Raw genomic sequence first — 20,044 nt, 5'->3', positions numbered from 1 at the left:
CCCTGCTGCCCTATTTCACCAGAACATGGCTTCTCCCAGCAAAATACTCTTGGTCCCGTGCAGGTCAAGTGGGAGTTCCAGGAAAGGAGCAGGGGCCTGGGTGTGCCAGCCAGCACTGGGCAACTAGGACTTCTCACCTGCTTGCTTCCCTGGAGTTCTCTTCTGTGCTCAGGCTAGGCCCAGGAGGGGACAAGACCATGTCCATGCCAAAGGACTCACTCCAGTTCCACCTTTGAGCTCCAAGGAGTCAGCGATGTGCTTTCTGCACAAATGTGGGGTCCTGAGCTCAGATTGTCAGCATTCCAGCACTCAAGTAAAAGCTGACCATGGTGGTATGTGTCTCTAACTGCAGCACTGGGGAGGCAGACACAGATGGGTCCTTACAGCTCCTGGACCAGCCAGTATAGCCAGTCAGCAAGTTCCAGGTTCAGGTTCAGTAAGAAACTCTGTCTTGAAAACTTATACTGAAAAAGCAGTTGAGGAAGACAGCCTTGTCCTTTTTAAAGCCCATTGATAAGGATTTACAGTATTGATTTTCAAATACTGGATCAGCCTTGTCTTCTGAGACAAATCTCACTTGGCAGTGATATATATATATATATATATATATATATATATATATATATATATCTCACACACACACACACACACACACACACTTATATATTTATTTATATATTCTTATTTGTCATTGGATGAGATCTACCGGTGTTTGGGTAAGTATTTATGAGATATTGGAGTGTAGTTTTATTTTACAGTGTCTTTGTCTGGTTTGAGTACCAAGGTCAAACTGTACTCAGAATGGAGGGAGGTGCATTCTCCACATTCTGTAGTTGCTTTTTATATTTTTTTGGTTTTGTTACAATTTTGAGACAGGGTCTCATGGTATTAGCCAGGATATCCCAGAACTCAAAGCAACTTCACCCACCCACCCACCAACTACCATCCTAACCTTCCAAGGATCACAGATATATGCCACTGTGCCTGAGTTTTCTTTCCTTTATGGAGGGCAGAAGTTTACTTATGTAACTTAGTACTACGTTCTTATCAGTGGAGTGTGAAGGGACCCAGTCCACGCAAGTCTCCCTGTTGCTTCTGGCTGGTGGTTTGGTATCTGCAGAACCAGCTGAGTCTGAGTAGGATGGAGGTTTTTGGTGGACTTCCATTTTCTGGGCATGACAAGTTGGCAGCTAGCATTTATAATGTCCTGGCTGCTGGGGTTCCACTGGGCTGAGAGAAGCTGCCTGGCTCTGAGTCACAACCTGAGACCGGGTGGCCTCCATGCAGGCTTTGCTTAGAGGCCAAGGTTTGGTTTAAGTCACTGACTTAATCCCTTCCCCAGGCCAATAGCCGGAGAGGTGGTAGTCAAGGTTAGAGCTCCTGGCCTTAGACATTGATGAGTCCTGACTCTTCTATTTACATGAGTTGTGTTCTGTTGGCACATACTCACCCCCTGAAATCTGGTTTCCTTATTGGGGTAAAAATGGTCACAAAGGAATGGCATCATGGCTCAAGTGGGTAAAGGCACTTACCATTAACCTTGGAACCCACATAGTAGGAGAGAACTGACTCTTGTAAGTTGACCTCTCAGTGTCCTACCCTAGCCTTCTGACTAGCTGTGGTTCTGTGATTACAGGCGTGTGTGTGTGTGTGTGTGTGTGTGTGTGTGTGTGTGTGTGCGCGCGCGCGCGTGTGCGTGTGCCTGTGCCATAAACCACCAGCTTCCCAATCACACACACACACACACACACACACACACACACACACACACACACACACACAGAGAGAGAGAGAGAGAGAGAGAGAGAGAGAGAGAGAGAGCGCCAGGTCTGTAATCACAGAACCACAGCTAGTCAGTGATCTGCTCCCAAAAGCTCCTCAGCCTTCAGAACCCCTTTAATCCTTGTGCTTGGGAAGCAGAGGCAAGGGCAGGGGCAGGTGGATCTCCAGGACAACCAGGGCTACATGGAGAAAACATGTCTTGAAAAAAAAAAAACAAAAACAAAAACAAAACAAAAAACAAAACAAAACAAAAAAAAAAAGGAAGAAAGAAAGAAAGAAAAGGAGAGAGAGTGTGTGTGTGAGGAGGGATGTATCATAGTGTTAAAGTAGGTGCCTGCTTAGCTCTCAAAATGCTCCATTCAATTCCCAGCATACATGTGGTGACATTGATTGCCGTCATCCTGACATCCTAGGATTATAAAATACAAAGTGTTTCCATACACAGGGCTCAGGTCCCAGGAGATCCACAGTGGCAGATTGGGGTGGCTCCACAGAATGCCAACCCACATACCTACAGTCTCCTGCTGACTGGCCAGCTTCCTCCCTGGTCCTTCTTTCTTTTTGTTCTACCCTGCTAAGGGCTCCCAGGGGGTGCTGGTGTCTGGCTGATGTATGACTTGGCTAGTTGTCCGCTGCAGTGGGCAGGTGGGTGGATGTTCGTGGGGGGCCATTAGGAGGAGAGGGGGTGTGTATGCCTTGGACACAGAACGAGTCACAGATTAACGCCCTGGCCTTTTCCCATTGGCACTGGCCTGGGGCACCCAAGCGAGGGTGCCCAGAGGTGGCTGGGTTCAAGCCAGTCTCTGTGGGCACAGCAGGGGGCAAGTCACACTTGGGTCATGAAGGATGGGAGGAACAGCCTCTTCCTGTCCATGGAAACTCACACGGCTTGGATTCTACCACCAGGCACATTTGCAGAGATCCTGTGTCCTTGAGCCCATGGGATCCACGGAATCCAATCCTCAGGACTGCTCGGTAATGGACATGAGTGTGCCTGCTGGGACAGAAGAGGAAATAGGCTGGAAAGTTAACAGTGTGCTGTCATGGCCAGTGAGGTTGGCATGAGGTGCCTGGATTTGAATGCATGATTACGGAAAGCCTCGGTCGAGACTAACCTGACCAGGTCTAGCTTAACTAGCTGGGATATGGGGCTTCTTTGTAATCTGAATTCTCGATCTGTGGAAGGTCTTCCCTTACATGGTATGGTGAGAATCTACTGAATTAATACATATATAAAAATGCTTAGAAGGGCAGATAAATGCCTGTGGTTATTACAGTGGTTCTGCTGTGAGTCTGAAGATGGCTTCAGACTGTCTTCATTTTCTGCCTGACTAAGGCTTGCTGGCCTTCCTGGGAAGACTGCACTGGGCTGTCTTGTGAAGTGGTAAGCTCTCAGCAGCTGTGTCAGAGGGAGGAAGGCTGGATTAGAGGCGAGCAGTCTCTTGTTTGACTATGTGGGGACTGAGAGTCAAAGCTGGCTTATTTCCTACCTCTGCTGACAAAGGAGTGGCTTTGGGCCATTTCTGCAGTGATTTGGTTCTCGCTGATGGACTGGGCTTGTAGGTCCTGCTGGCAAGGAGCTGGGTGTGGAATCAGCGAGGTGCAAGTGTACTCTGCAGTGAATGGTGTACTATAGCCAGTGCTTTGTGACTATGGTAGCTGTTCACATATGCTGCTTTTCTTGTGGAATCCTCAGTGCTTGGCTGTTTATGGAGTCAGGATACCCAAGAAAGATGCATGTGCCCTATCTGTCGAGAGGAGCTTATTTGAAGGTACCTGCTTCCCAGAACTGCAGACTGGCAAATGTAGGGCATGCATAGCAATGGGCTACAAACTCAGACAGGGCTGCTGTAGGGCCTCTTGTTCCCCAGAACATCTCAGTGTTTGCTCCTGAATCCTCCAACAGACTGGAGGAGGCCCAGGTGCATGACTGAAGATCATTTCCTTCTTACCATGTTGCTGATAGTAGGTGTCATTCCTATCTATAATGTGCCTTTATAGTGCCACACAGTTTGTGTTGGATTCATTCCCTGGTAATGCAGTCTGCCAGGTTAATTGGACTCGCCATCATACCTACCCGCCATACTATAAAGGAAACCCAGAGCTGTTTTGTATCATCAAGAGTGGAAGGGATCAGGATACAGGGCCACCTCGGAAAGGAAATACAGAATTCAGGTCCAGTGTACCTTAGCTTCCAGGTGGGATCTGAGCATGTCCAGTCCTTCCTTTCATCCCTAGAACAGCTGACTTTAGGCATGCGTGGAGCCAGCAGGGTTTTCTGTGGCTATGTTTGAAGGGAAATGAGAGTATCCCTTCCACAGGGTGGATCTTCAGCTTTGGGAAGGGACACCCCAACTTGGAGTGGCTGACAGTCCTTCTGGGGACCCAGTTAGAATGCCCTTCCCTCTTAGGAGGGCTGAGGTGGTCTATTAGTTCTGATCAGTTTGGGAAAGGGAAGCAGAGAGACCAAGGTGGTTAACCACAGACCCCAGGCAGGAGTTGTGGCTATGTGGCAGGTGAGTGCATGTGTATGTGCCTAAGTATGAGGGAGATCCTGAGTGATGGTGAGCGTGACCTCGAGATGCAGAGGGACATTCTGGTATGTGGACCAGTAAGAGAGCCAGTTGCCCTACTAAGTGGGTAGAGTTCCTTATAGTTCTGCAGGGTCTGGTTTTTTCCCATGACTGGAAAGGTACTATGGGAACTTGGGAGACAGAGATGCTATGTAAGGGAAGAACTCTAAATGTCTCTCCTCACCTCTCACCCACAGGACTTCGATTTCTGTACTGGTTACTTTCATGTTGCTGTGATCACATTACCCGAGAGACACAAAGCAAGAACATTTGATTTTGGCTCTTGGTTTTAGAGGGTTTCAGCTCACTGTGGTAGACATGGTGGAACAGATCTGTTTATGGCAGCAGTATTGTGAAGCAGAAACTGTTCACATTGTACTAGACAAAGAAGCAGAGATCAAGAAAGGAACCAGGGGCTTAGCCTTAAAAGCCACATCCCTAGTGGTATACCCTCCCACCCTGCCTTCGTCTGCTTAAGAACCATGGCCTCCCAGAACAACCCCACCAGCTGGGGCACAAGCATCTAGACATGAGCTAGCATCTCACTACGGTGTATCAGCGGTCCTTCTTCACGCAGGAGGGGACTGAGGCTTTGGGTGGTTGGAGTTGCAAAAGCTTGCCGACAGCAGACGTGGTCACACAGAGTAACCTGGTGGTTCTCATCACTGAAAAGAAGCCGCTTGCTTTCTTGATGGTCACAGAGGATACTCTAAGAGGACAGGAGGGAGCTGGCTTAGCTCTGAGACAGACCTTCCTATGGGAGAAGCCTGAGGGGACCCAAGGTACTGCTGGGTCCTCTTCAGTGACATCTCTAGAGTGTTGGGGGTGGTGACCAAGGGAGGGTTGGGCCATCCTGCACTGGTGATATGTGTGTCGTAGGGGCAGTGATGGGCTGAACGGAGAGACCTGGAGTCCTTGATGGCTGGTACTGACCTTGGGCAAAGCAGCATGGGAGGCTTGCTCTGCCCACAAGAGCGTGTGGTCTTCATGCCCACCCCTCTGTCCCTCTGAGAGCCTAGATAGGGGTGGTGACTGGGAGATGAAACTCCAGTCTGTGAGTCTCTTGGCAGCAGGCTTGACTGTACCAGCTTCGTTTTTCTCATCTGTGGGACAGAAACAATGGGAATCTTGCCTGTTGTATGAACGGTGTGTGGTGTTTATCCGTGCCGTGTATGTGTGCGTGTGTGTAAATGGTTTGTGCCCTGCTCCTGGCTAGGCTCTGTGTGAAGCTTCAGCCTCCTAACTGGGGAGGTGAAAGAGGTCTGATGGGGGCTTTCAGACCCTGCTGTGGAGTGCAGGGATGGAAGGGGGCTGGATAGGGTGGCCATACACAGTGTTCCTGCAGCTGCTTCTCTTGTCCCCTCCCCCTCCTCCCTGGCTCACATGTGAGGATGACGATGACGATAAAAACACACACTGCCTGACCTCAGCGTCCAGGCATGTCCCCTCACCCCTCCGCCAGCCGCCTCACATTCCTGGAGCTGAGGAGGCAAGGGCCACCCACCACCCTCCACCCTCAGAGCATCTAGCTGCCTCCTTGGTCCAGTCTGAGGCTGCTGTCCCATCCTGCTGGGTCCTCTCAGCCAGTCTCTGCAGAGACCTTGAATGCTGGGGAGCACAAGGGTAGGTCTCAGATGGCCTAGATCAGAATACTAACCATAATAATAGAAATACTTATTATTTATTAAGCATCCAGGCACCAAGTTTCATATTAACCACTTTCTATAGATCATGTCAACAAATTCTCAAAAATAATCCCATGAGAAAGTTTCTATTTAAAAAAAATTTTTTTTTCATGGTTTAGCATGAATAAAAAAAGGTAGGCAAACAAAGGGGCACCCGAGGCTGGCTCAGAGAGGTAAAGCTGCTTGTCCAGTATCACACAGCTAAGGAGTGGGTGGTGACAGGACCTGAGTGATGCTAATGTTCCAAAACTAGCTTTACTCCAGCCTGGGTCAACCCAGACTCAGGACCATGGTCCTGAGAGAAGATGCTAAGATGGGAGTCAAGACTCGTTAGCCTGGTATCCCTTGGGCATTGGATGAAAGAAGAGATGGGTGAGCTCTCCCAGAGCTGAGAGCCATGGGACACCCCTGCAATCCCACCCTAGCTATAAGGGGAGGCTAGGAATCTAAGCAAGTGGTAGGAGGGCCTTTCCAGGATATATCTCATGCCTTTGGGTGCAATAAAGACACCCTTTCTCAACGTTTCCCCGTGAGACTTCAAGGGGCACATCTGACTAACAGCTAGTGTTTCCAGTAGGCTCTGGGAACCGATTCTCACCTTGAGTTGGTGTATTTCCGGCACTAAGCACAGGCGTTCCTTCCTAACTTCCGGTCCTGCTCCTGGTCTAACCTCCCTCTTTCTGTTGACTTTCTCCATGTGGGTATAGCCTTCTAGATTCTCCCAGCCCGTATGGTCCAGTCCTTCTGTCTTCCTCTCCCTCTTCTGCCTCCCACAGGCCACTTCCTTCTAGATCCCCCAGCCTGTGTGGTCCAGTCTTTCTGTCTTCCTCTCCCTGTTCTGCCTCCCATAGGTGACTGCCTTCTTGTCATCTTTCTGATGCTGTCCTTGCTTCAGTCCTGCTCTGGTTCTTGCCACACTGATTTCTGGCTTTTGCTTGTAAGATTCATTAACCATTGGAGTGACAGGTTCAGATTCTAGCTTTGCTGCCCAGGCCCGGGGACCTGCCTCCACTACACTTTCCCCTCTGTGAAATGGCTACAATGGCATCTTTCTTTAAGAGAGGCTTGGGGACTAGAGAGGATGGATGAAGAGTTGGGTCAGAGCCTCTCTGGATAAATGTTGGCAGGGATTGTAGTTACTTTCTTACTTTCCATGTAGCTGCCCACCCACTGGTCTCCCCTGCATGGCCCACGGCCCTGGGAAAGCCATATGCCTGCGTGTTTGTGGTGCACATGAGGGCTTAGGTAGAGGGAGCCTGACTGTGTCCCACATGGGGAACTCAGGGGAGTTTGTGGGTGTCTCAGCTGTAGCCAGGCATATCTCTTTCCCCTCAGAACTGTGGCTGTTTCACACTGGTATCAGTGAATCGTGTTGTAAAATGGTTTTCAATTTTCCACTCATTCTGAGGGATAGGATTCGTGGACTTGATCAACAATTACACACCTGCACATGCTGTGTGTGTGTGTGTAAGACAGGGAGGGGTCTTGCCTTGAACCTTTGATCTTCCTGTCTCAGCCTCTAGAGTGCTGGGATTAGAGGTGTGTGCCATCACACCTAGCAATGCATTTTTTTTTCTAAACACATAATATTAAAATAAATCGTTGAACTGTGTTTCTCTTTAATGTCCTCTGTGTACCGGAGATTCAGCATAGGATCCAGTGCACTTTTCTGTTTAAGTGTGTGTGTGTGTCTGTCTGTCTGTGTGAGAGCTCTCTTTTTAATTATTAATTAATTAAATTTGGGTTTTGAGACTGGGTTTCTCTGTGTAGCCCTGGTTGTCCTGAACTCACTCTGTAGATCAGGCTGGGCTGGAACTCAGAGATCGCCTGCCTCTGCCTCCCGAGTGCTGGGATTAAAGGCCTGCACCACCATGCCTGTCATGCATTCTTTTTTATTGTTGTTGGTTTTGAAACAGGATCTCAAGTACCTTGCAGCATTGGCCTTCCTGCCTCCACTTCCAGAGTGCTGGGATTATGGCCAGTTTATACGGTGCTGGGGATCGAACCCTGGGCTTCATGTATGTTAGGCAAGCACTCCAACTAATATGCATCCCCAGTCTTCAATTCCTTTTTTCCCCCCAAAGTGAGAGATTTATTATAGCGAGAATCTTACAATGGCCTCTGCTCTCTTTGCTTCAATAGCCATTGATTTGGTGCTGTTTTTGTTTCTTCTCTTCCCAAACCCTCTCCTCCCTACTTTTATTTGTTTACTTTTTGCTGGAGTGTTTTTTTTTTTTTTAAAGCAAGCCCCAGACATGATATCATCTTTAATACTGCAGTGTGTGTTGTTAACAGATAAGGCCCTTTTATTTTAACATTGTGGTAATACCATTAGCACAGTTAACATTGTTAGTAATACTTACTTGAGATCAGCCTCTACCCGGTCTGTGTTCAATTTTCACTGATTATCTTAAGAGTGTCTTGTCTTGCTTATTTGCTCTGGGTCAGGCAGAAGGGTTTGGAAAGGATGCTTGTTGGAGCCTAGGTCTACTGTGATGGAAAATGCCATTATTGCCTCTAACTACTAGCTGGTCAATTGACAAGGTCAATTTCTCCCATGGGGCTCCTGAATCCCAGTTGCCCTCCCAACCTTCCTCTACTCCCCTCCCCTAAAGACTCTCAAAGGTGAAATCAGGAAACCATGTCCGGCCCCTTCCTGTCTCCAGCCTCCCTGCTGGCCTTGACTGCTTTCCTTGAGGAGAATGGGAGAGCAGCACCTTGGGGAGAGCCCGCAGGGAGGGGAAGCTTGTGCTGCAGATGCTCATCCAGTAAGCATCGGTCCTTGAGATGTCCATGTAAGGATGCTGGCTTGCTCAGAGCATGGCCAGTGGGCAGTGGTGGAGGGGCTGGCCATGGATCAGTCAGCTCTGGGAAGCACAGCTAGCTTCTTTGCAGGGTGTGGGACTGGCCAGGAGGGGGATGGTGTGGGAAGCCCACCTTGCACTGTGCTTCCGTGGTGGCCTGCTCCCCTGCCCCTGCGAGTAAGTTCACTGCCAGTCCTGCCCCTGCTGCCTCCCTCATGCTTGGGTGGCTGTCTGATCTCCCTTACCCCATCCCCCTCATCTGTGTCCTTGAGCTGGGAAAGTCACCCTCCAGGGGACCCCCAGACTGCTTCTTTCCCTTTCCTTGCCCAGTAAGCATCACTTCTTGTTACTGTTTTTTTTTTTTTTTTTTTTTTTTTTTTTTTTGAAACTGAGGACGTGGGTAAACCCAGGTCCTCATTCCACCCCTGGCAGTTTTGGTGAAGCTAGCACCCTTCTCTGGCTGTGCTGCCCTTACCTGAGAAGTATCAGGGCATCTGTAGATTCAACTCTCTTAACAGGAGGGATGCTTGATATTTGAGTATCTTCCTTTCTGTCTGTATCTCTGTCTGTCTGTCTGTGTGTCTCTGTGTGTGTGCAGAGTCACAGATCTTAGATCAGCCTGAGAACAGGAGGGAAAGAGGCTGCCTGAGGGTCACAGAGACCTGTAGGTATCTCTCCATAGAACTAAGGCTCCATCCTCTCCCTGTTTCTCCTTCCCTTAGGTCTGGCTGGTCTCTTCGTCGTCCTTAGGTGTTTGTCGTTTTTCTTATTGTTGACTTTCTGTGCTTCCATTATCCCATTCCCATTGTGTCCCTTGGGGGTACTGTAGTTCATGGCGCCCCTAAACTCTGCCTTGTTCCCCAGAGCCCAGCTCATTGTCTGGGGCCTCTTCCTTGTTCCCATGGATGGAGGAGCCCTATCTTCCTAATTCCCAGGCTTCCTCCAGACTCTCTGGGACTCTGGGGCTTGTGAGGTGAGACAGGGTGGGGGTGAAGGTTATGTCCTTCTGTGTCCTACTCTGGGGACACCTTCCACCTTGAGGCAGCTCCAAAGGTCCCCAAACAAGCCCCAGCAACTGCTATTTGATTAGCTGTTCTCTACAAGGGCCTGCATGGCTGAGCCCATGCATCCCTGGGGCTATAACAAACAGGTTTGTTTGTTTGTTTTCTCACCAGAAAGAGTGTTGCTCCTCACCTGTCCGGTCTGTCAAGAGTGGCTAGGTAGGAAGGAGTGAAGTTTGAGGTCATGAGAAGCAGGAAGGCCTGGGAAAAGTCTGGGTGCCTTCCTTCACTGTCGCTAGAGGAATGGCTACAATAACAACAGTGGCGTTGGGCTATGGTGAGGAGGACATGGCACAAACACTGTAACCCCATGTGGGAGTGGCTCCTATAGTCTTTCTGAGCCCTGGCTCTGCCCTGGCACTGGAGGTGGTATAATAGGGTATCAGTAGAATGTGGGGGACAGAATGACCTCCCATAGACCATGAGTGCAGGTCTCTTCCCTCCTTTCCTGCATGTGTGTCCTATCCTGGGCAGGTTCAACAGGGACCCCGGAGAAGGAGAAGCCAAGAGGATTTGTGGCAGTCCTTTGCCAAGGTATCTGTGTCCTGGCGCCGGCTCCTGTGCTGGCCCAGGACAGCACTGCGGGTGGGTGGAATCCACAGGGGTGAGACATGGAGGCTGGAACGTGCCGGGGATGCTTGGGGCTGCTTATCTCGGTCAGGAATGCACTGTGGTATTATTAGCCGGCAGCCTTCTCGCCTAGGAATAACCCCCTGAGGGCATGTTGGACACCTGTCCAACTCTGCCTGCCCAGACAGCCTGTGGGTGCTCGAGCCTGGCCAGCCACTGAGGATAAAACTCTCAGGCATGTTTGTGTGACGGTAGGTGGAGTGGGTATGCATGGGTGTATGGTTCCTGTGTACGTGTCTGTGTGCACTTGTACTTGTGGGGGCATGTCTGCCGTTGTGTCAGACATTGTGAGTGTCATGCCTTTGTGCATGAGCATGAACATGTATGTGAGCATGTTTACCATATCTCTGTGTGCAGGTATGTGTGTATGTGAGTTTCAATGTGTAGCATGTGGGTTCTTATGCTTGCAATGCATGCCACAATGAGTGTGTGTGTGTGTGTGTGTGTGTGTGTGTGTGTGTCTATTTAAAAGTGTGTGGCTGTGGATGAATGTCAGCCACTTGGGGGCTCCACAGGGCCTAGTGATGAGAGGCTGGGTCATTAGTCCAAGATCATCCTCAGTCAGAGGACTAGTTCAAGGCTAGTCTAGGCCACATGGGAGTCAGTTTCAAAAGAACATAGGTAAAACGAAAGGGCCCTGATGTCACCCTGCTCTAAGGCCTCTCTCTGTCACTCATCAGTTTATGACACTGGTGAGTGAATTCACCTGCACATGCTCACTTTCTTCGTCAGTATCATAATGATGGTCACAGTACCTACTTGATAGACTGACTGGAAAAGTCTACACAGTATACTGTGTGGAACACATTCAAAACTTCAGTACCACCTTCACTGCTGTCTCTGTCACATCTACTACCACCTCTGTCTCCTTCATCACCCCCATCACTACCATCTCCATCTGGACCATTATCCCCACCGCTACTCCTATCGCCACCTCCTTCTCCATCTCCATCTCCATCACCACCTCCACCTCCACCTCCACCTCCTTCTCCATCTCCACCTCCATCTCCACCTCCATCTCTACCTCCTTCTCCATCGCCACCTCCACCTTCTTCTCCACCTCCACCTCCTTCTCCACCTCCTTCTCCACCTCCATCTCCACCTCCATCTCCACCTCCACCTCCACCTCCACCTCCTTCTCCACCTCCATCTCCACCTCCACCTCCTTCTCCATCACCACCTCCTTCTCCACCTCCACCTCCACCTCCTTCTCCACCTCCATCTCCATCTCCATCTCCACCTCCACCTCCACCTCCATCACCACCTCCACCTCCACCTCCACCTCCTTCTCCATCTGCATCTCCACCTCCATCTCCACCTCCTTCTCCACCTCCACCTCCTTCTCCACCTCCACCTCCATCTCCACCTCCTTCTCCATCGCCACCTCCACCTCCATCTCCACCTCCTTCTCCACCTCCACCTCCTTCTCCACCTCCACCTCCTTCTCCATCGCCACCTCCACCTCCACCTCCACCTCCACCTCCACCTCCTTCTCCACCTCCATCTCCACCTCCACCTCCTTCTCCACCTCCACCTCCTTCTCCATCGCCACCTCCACCTCCACCTCCACCTCCTTCTCCACCTCCACCTCCACCTCCACCTCCTTCTCCACCTCCATCTCCACCTCCACCTCCACCTCCACCTCCTTCTCCATCGCCACCTCCACCTCCATCTCCACCTCCTTCTCCACCTCCACCTCCTTCTCCACCTCCATCTCCACCTCCATCTCCACCTCCTTCTCCATCACCACCTCCACCTCCACCTCCATCTCCACCTCCTTCTCCACCTCCACCTCCACCTCCACCTCCACCTCCTTCTCCACCTCCATCACCACCTCCACCTCCTTCTCCATCGCCACCTCCACCTTCTTCTCCACCTCCACCTCCATCTCCACCTCCTTCTCCATCTCCACCTCCTTCTCCATCTCCACCTCCTTCTCCACCTCCACCTCCACCTCCATCTCCACCTCCACCTCCATCTCCACCTCCTTCTCCATCACCACCTCCACCTCCTTCTCCACCTCCTCCACCTCCACCTCCATCTCCACCTCCTTCTCCACCTCCACCTCCTTCTCCACCTCCACCTCCTTCTCCACCTCCATCTCCACCTCCACCTCCTTCTTCACCTCCATCTCCACCTCCACCTCCATCTCCACCTCCATCTCCACCTCCATCTCCACCTCCATCTGCACCTCCATCTCCACCTCCACCTCCACCTCCATCTGCACCTCCATCTCCACCTCCATCTCCACCTCCTTCTCCACCTCCTTCTCCATCTCCATCGCCACCTCTACCTCCTTCTTCATCGCCACCTCCACCTCCATCTCCACCTCCACCTCCATCTCCACCTCCACCTCCATCTCCACCTCCATCTCCACCTCCTTCTCCATCTCCACCTCCATCTCCACCTCCATCTCCACCTCCACCTCCATCTGCACCTCCTTCTCCACCTCCATCTCCATCTCCATCTCCACACCCCATCTCCACACCTCCATCTCCACACCATTCCATCATCACTTCCATCTTCATCATCAATTTCATCTTCATCACCACCACCACCTCTGCCACCGCTCTATCATTTTCATCACCACCGTGGCTCTGGACCCTTTTACTTTCTGGCTCTGGACCCTTTTACTTCCTGGCATGGGTTCCTGGGCAGGGTAAGGGATGTCTGCTTATAGCAAGGAGACACAGGTCCAGAGAAGACATGAGGTCTGATGGCCGAGGGCTGCAGGGACACCAGAGAAGAGAGAGCTACAAGAACCTGGCTGTGCTCCTGGCTGCCATGCACCATGCTGCACCATCCTGCTCAGGTTTCAGGGTGGCAGCACAGCACTAGCTTGGGGAAGTAAGGAGATCTTGGCAGGCTTTCTCCCAGGCTCAAGGCTGCAACAGCCTAGACCCTTTGTGTGCAGCACACAGCTTCCCCCAGAGCTTTGGCACTGGTTCTGTCTTCCTTCTAGCCTTGGATCTACTGTGTGTTACAACACAAATAGAGAATAGAACGGGTGCCCAGGGAAAGGGCCCACGGAGAAGGTCCCAGTATCGCTGCCCCTTTCCCCAGGCCAGGCCATGAGAACTTGCTCATCTAGCTCTTCACACCTGGTGGGGCTGCCAACTGCTCCCAACTCTGACCAGACAGTTCTGGAATTCCTCGGAAGCACTGGGCCCCCCTCAGAGTCTGGCTCCTCTGTCCTGGCTCAGCTCTACCAGAACTTCCCACGTTCTGTCTCTAGGGAGCAGGCCAGGGTGTCGCCAGCACTGTGGAGGTGAGCAGGTACTTTGGCACCTGGGCAAAGTGGGCCAGGGTGGGGGAAGAACAGAGGCAGGTGAGGTCTGCAATGGCACTGGAGGCCAGCCCTCCCCTGGAAACATATTTTTCACAAGCACTACTAGCTACCCAGAGGGGGAAACAAAACAAAACAGCCCCCCAAAAACAAACCAACAAAAACAACCATTGACATTTTTTTAAAATGTGCAGTTAATGGCTGGTTGGCTGTACATTATTAAACAGGCAGCTGGAGACATGCCAGTGGGGACTACTCCAGCCAAGACTCACAGCCTGAACACAATGTTCCAAGAAGCAATCACCCACAGGGTCCCTGGGGAGGAGCACCCAGACTAGGGACTCCAGCTGCTGTCCCTTTGCCTCTTCTGGCCAGCTGCGTTCTGGTTCTCTTGCAGAAGGCAGGAATGTGCTGGTTCTGGGGCCCCAGTGTCCTCATCCATCTTGGGACTGTGAGCTGCATTGCTTCTCATGGATTTGAGGCTCCTATTTCCATTACAAGTGCCACCAATAAATACCTCCTCATCTTTAGACCAGAGTGCAGAGGCCTTTATTCTGTTCTGGATTAAGGTTCCAGAGAGCTCCTTCCTTGTATCCACTAGGACTCCTTATTCATCTCTCCTGGACCTCAATTTCAACTTCCTCTGATAGGGGTAGGGTTGGCCTGAATTCAGATTGGGTGGCCTTGGGGTGAGCATGGTGAACATCTTCTAGAATTTGGGGACCCTATTGCTCTATCTGTGGTTTCACTGGTGACATGAGGAGCCATATTCCACCTGCTGGGTGGAGGTGTTTACTATCTCATTCGCCCTCTAGCCTGCTAGAGTCAAGTGTCTGAGGGTGACATCAACTCATCAAGTGGAAGGGCAAGCTGAGGATCTAGAGTTTGGGCACTGCCAGGATGGGCCACTGCTTACAGAGTGTGAGCATACACGTGTGTGTGTGTGTGTGTGTGTGCCCATGCGTGCGTGTGTGCATGTGTAAAGCAGGAGTTAGTATAGGAACTGCGTCTTAATGCTCCATCTGACATCTGACACCTTTAGAGATTATGTGGCACCAAATTGAGAGTTTGGTCTTGGAGATCAAGTCCCACTACCACTGTCTGTCTGGTGTCTCATGGTTACTGACTTTGGGCAAGTGGCTTGAGCCATCAATGTGTTCCTCATCTGTGAAGGTGAGCTTAGGCCACTGTCCACATTCAGGTGAGGAGAGACAGACTCAAACATAAGCTTACTCATACAGGTCTGTCCGTCGGTCCTTCCCTCTTTCCCTCCCTCCTTCCTTCCTTCCCACATCCCCCCTCCACAGGGGTTCACTGTGTAGACCAGGCTGTCCTGGAACTCACAAAGATCTGCCTGCCTCTGCCTTCCAAGTGCTGGGATTAAAGGTGTACACCACCCCTGCCTGGTTCTTACTGTTTGTGGTGAGTGTATATCAGCATACCTGTCTAAGGGGCTTCTAGATCTTAGGGACCCCTCCATCCCAGGCTACTTTCACATTTCCACCACTTGTGCTATTTTGTGTGGCTTGGTTTCTGTGTGTTTGTTTCTCCAGGGTCTCCTGCCTTTAAGACCAAGTGTGCCTTGAGGACAGTGGCTCTCTCTGGCTTTGCTTGGTGGCCTGACCTTCCACAAGCAACTCTCAGAGTCTGTGATGGATGAATGAATGAATGAATGAATGAATGAATGAACAAGGGCCAACTGGAGCAGGTTCAAACCAGAGGGACAGCTGAACATTGGGAGTGTGGGAAGATCCATAAATTAAGAAAGCTGAGCAGGGATGTCCAGCCGGTGGAACAACTCTCCTTGGAGACAGTGTGCATGTGTGTGCATAGGCGTGGTTTCTGGTGAAGCTTTGCAGGAATTTTGTTCTCTAGAGCAGTTTGTACACATTGGACCCATGTTGGGGAGAGGATGGGTTTGGATGCTGTGGGTGAGCAGAGACTGTTTGAGCTTCTGCTGGGCCAAAGAGGGTCCTGCAGTGGACAGGAAATAAACCTGTCTATCCTTGAAGTCCCTGCCATTTTGATAGTGTATCTGGGTCTTACTAAAGCCTAGTTTGACTTCAGATTCATGATCCTCCTGCCTCAACTTCCCAAGTCTTGGGTAGTTGATTACTGTCATGCTTAGGGCCAATAGGACTGTTGAGAGGCTTAGAATGAATGACATCTGAAAAGCACTTGGTACATTTGGGCATTCATTAAATAGGGGCTGTATATATTCTGTGTATACATATATTCCATATACATTCCATATACGTGCATTCCACATATATTCCATATATATGTATACATACATATATAAATAAATATATATGTATATATATATTCACATAATGGTTGCAGGGTAAGGGTGGTGATAGTGTCTGTGAAAGGGGAGGATATAGGGAAAGATAACATTTATAGGGGACTGCTTTATCACAGACCCTACACTCAGTGCTCAGAGCAATTAAGTAACCTGCCTGGAGTCACACAGCCCCTAAATAGGCAGATAGGCTTTAGAGGCAGTCTGTGCAATATCCAAGCTTGGGCTTTGCTCTCCAGTGTCAGGCCAGGGCCAGGTTTCCCTGATCTGCCATGTCAGGAGAGCTGGCATCCTAGTTCAAGGTGTAGGGAAGTGACTATTTTGTGTACTGTAATCCCAAACAAAGTCCTCAGGAGGGAAATCTCCAACTCTCCTTAACCCCAAAAGTGAGATCTTACTTAAAAAACAAAACAAAATAAAAACCTGCAGTAGCTTGGGAGATCCAGTCAGCAAGGTCTTGAGTAGAACCCTGGAGGGAATAGAGTCATATTGAGACAGGAAGGGTGGGGTGAGGGGAAGGTGGCTAAGGCCTGAGAGCGAGGACGGTGGAGACTATGCCAGCCACCAGAGGAGAACTGGGAGGGAGCAGAGGAAGGAAGAGAGGATCGTCAAGGGCTTGGGCTGGGGCCAGTGGGTCACCTCAGACTTTGGACAGAGGTGTCCATCAGGGCCAGTTCTCACAGGGCTACTGAGAAGAGACCAGTGGAAGTCCTGAAGGTGAGAGGCCATTTGGCTATTGCAATGGTTTGTTTGGGACAGCATGTGCCAGCCAAGTGCTCAGCCACCATCTGGACCGCCCCTCCCCCTTCTGCTCAGGAGCCAGCCTGGCTAAAGGTCAGTTTGTGGTGTGGCCAGCACACTCCCCAGAGGCCACTGCCCACAGCTCTGGCCACATTACAGGACAGTCCCCTTCGCAGTAGCTGCTCCTGCCTCTTGGGCAGTCAGTGGGGACTGGGACGAGGTCCCGGTTCCCGGGGGTTCACAGATATTGGTGGTGGGAGGGGAGACCTCCTCGCCCCACTTTCCCAAGGCCACCTTCACATATTTGATTCTGTGTCTTCACCTTTTGTCATCTAACACGAGTGGGATCCTTGCGCTAAGTGGACATTTATGAGACGTTGGTGACTCTAGTACATATCCACTGGATAAGAACACAAGGGCATAGAAGAGAGCCTGACTTTGTGCAGGTATATGATTAACATGGAGCATTGTGGAACCTTCATGTCATTGGATCCAAACTCTATATTTCTGATAATGAGCATCCATATCATACTGTTAGCAAAACCGAGCTTTTCTTTGCCCTAAATCTATGACTTTTCCTGAAATGAATTATTATTAATGTCTGTTATTTGGAGTCATTGTTGAGGGCAGTAGACCAAGAGGAAAGTTCCCTTCCTAGTTCTGGCCCATGTGTAAAGTCAGTTCAGTGTTTTTATTCAGTTTGGAGTCTTAGTTCTTTTTTCGCTCCACCCCCTGAGCGTCCCTCCCACATCTCAGTCTCATTACTGATAAGTATGTCGAACAAGCCAGGGCAGAGGACAGAGCCCTTTGGCAAGTCAGGAAGTTGACATTGATCTATTAATCAGCACCCCCTATGCTGGCTAGGAATCCATTAGGCTTCCCATCTCCAAGAATGTCACCGTGATTCTGCCAATACCTTCCTGGAGCTGGGAACCTCCACCCATGTAGTCCAGGTTCCTTAGACTTGGGCGCTAGGGGTGGCGTGGTTATGTGAAGGGGGGGGGGTCTTAGGCTCCCTAGAAGGATCCAGGATCAGGCAAACAGACTTTGCTAGAAGGGGAGGGGAGAAGGGGAGGGTATGCCCATGAGGAATCCTGCTCTAGAGATAGGGAGACCCTTGGGGGCCTCCTAGTTTTAAAGCTGAATTTCTCAAGGGAGACCAGGGGTTTATATGCAGTGACTTCTACCAAGGACAAATGTCGGCTTAGAAATGTGTTCCCAAGAACATCCGGGGGCCTTGGAGGCCATCAGAGAGGACGGGGGAGGAGGCTATAGCTAGGAGGTACAAAGACTTCACTTACCCTGGGCCCTGAGGTTGCACGACTCAAGTGCTTCTCCAGCTGGAAACTGAGGCAGGCTTAAGGGAGGTTTGTATGGGGAAGAAGAGTGGGCATGCTGCTTCCCAGTGCCCCTCCTGATGGTGCTGTCCATGGGAACTAGGGCAGTCCTCTCACCAAGTGTGATTCCTGGAGGTGATGCAAATATATGTAAAGAAGATGCAAATACAGCTGGGTGGTGGCTCCAAGGAGCAAATAAGTGAAGATTCAGCATCTGGAAGGGAAGAAGCAAGGGACTCTTGGGGACAGTGGTGTGGATGTGACTTCAGGGGTTCCTCTAAAGGGGCCCTGGCAAGATGTCTCTCAGGGGTGACACTGATGAAAGCCTCCTGGGAGACAGTCCAGACTTATTCTTAGCTCCAGTGGGAGGGCACAGCTCGAATGCACAGACAGTGACTGATGTGGAGGGTGATCCTGGGGTCTGGCTTGCAGCCAGCTGAGCTTTTCATAAGTCAGAGCCCAGAGCAGTCTCTTTCCCCAAGTCCCTTGAGGGAAGGAGAGCTAGACCCAAGTGTGCCCTCCTTTTGGGACCTGCATGTCGGTCCCTGCCCTCGAGTGGGGCTCAGGTGCTAGAATGGGTGATTTCCCTGCCCGGGAAGATGTCGGTGCTGCTATTTCATATAGGGGCATTTGATCTGACTCGGAGGATGTTGTGTGTGTGTGGGGGCACAGACCAAGTTCCTCCAGAGTTCCCAGTTGTGCTCTTTGGTGACAGAGCTGTCTATACTCAGCTGCTGGCTGATCCTATAGAAGGGCTCTGAACTCAGGTGTAAGAACAGACAGGATCCTAGCCACTTCCCAGAATTCCCTGAAACTTCCATAGAAATTAATTGTGTGTGTGTGTGTGTGTGTGTGTGTGTGTGTGTGTGTGTGTGTGTGTGGGGCCGGGGAGGGTGTCAGGGAAAGCCTCCCTATAGACAGTCACTAGGTACTGATTAAAGTGCAATGAAGGGACATATAAAGACAGTTCTGGGATGACTTGCCATTGTGGGTCTGGGACTGTGAAGCCAGGACACTGCATCCAGCACATTGGGTCTTGACCCATCTGTGTCCTATCTCTGTCCTTGCAAATTTCTTTGCTTCTGTGTCCTTTGTCCCCTGTTCCATACCATTGTCCCCTGTCCTTCCAATGGAATTGGCTGTTTCAGAACCTGGTCTGACATGGGGCATTCATTTCTCGCTGCTCTTCTCAATGGCTTTTCTGTTGCTTCACCCACAGCTCCGTTGCCTTTCTCCCCTGCTGCTTTGTGACCCCATCTTTGTATCCCTCTCCCAGCTTTCCTGCCATATCTTTCTATGGCCCATCTTCAGCTAACAAGCGTCCCGTGGGCTCTGTGAGGTGCCAGGCACTGCCAGCTCCTTCCTGGGGCCTGGTCTCCTAGCCTCCCCTGTCACCCCATCTCCTGCCCTCATACTCAGTCTCTTGCTCTCCCTTCCCCCTACTCTAAGGGGCTCCAACACTGGTTATTATTCAGTTTTATGAGAAACCTCCAGGCCTGCCCCTGAATGGACCAACCACAACTGGAACCAGATGTGCAATCCAGGCTTAGGGATATGAGAGAGGAGGGAAAGGGCAAGGCTGGCTTGAGGGGGGCTGGGAATCCCTGGGAACCTTGGTCATCAGGGCCTAGAGGAAGGGAGGCAGGGAAGACCCAGGCAGTTTGGAGAAGCAATGGGGAGGAAGAGAAGAAGAGGGGGGCAGCAAGCTTTTTTCAGAAAGTGCCTTTATTATAGGATAGCTCCTGGAAACCACAAAGAAAGCCAGCTTTTCCTCGGAACTCCTCCAACTCCTTGACTTCCTCTGGTATCTTTCTAGGGGCTCGCCGAGTCCAAGGTTCTACTC

The 20,044-nt window shown here is 50.8% G+C and overlaps 1 protein-coding gene across 4 annotated transcripts in view; it reads left to right on the top strand.

The window, feature by feature from the left end:
• The window catches only part of Tns1 (tensin 1), a 170,060-nt gene that overhangs the window by 17,092 nt on the left and 132,924 nt on the right, over positions 1-20,044 (top strand). For 2 of the 4 annotated variants that reach the window (XM_051190445.1, XM_051190444.1), the window contains exon 1: positions 2,707-2,757. The exons of 1 other annotated variant lie outside the window; for it this stretch is intronic. In XM_051190445.1, the coding sequence (XP_051046402.1) occupies positions 2,722-2,757 (36 nt within the window). In that variant the 5' untranslated portion in view covers positions 2,707-2,721. Of the gene's footprint in view, positions 1-2,706; positions 2,758-2,806; positions 2,849-20,044 lie in introns of those variants that run through there. One more of the 4 variants, XM_051190447.1, reaches the window with a different exon arrangement.

This window comes from Phodopus roborovskii, unplaced genomic scaffold (genome assembly GCF_943737965.1).
Source record: "Phodopus roborovskii unplaced genomic scaffold, PHOROB, whole genome shotgun sequence".
NCBI lineage: Eukaryota > Metazoa > Chordata > Mammalia > Rodentia > Cricetidae > Phodopus > Phodopus roborovskii.
Note: the sequence above shows the minus strand (reverse complement) of the source record. Positions and strands in the feature narration are given on the sequence as shown.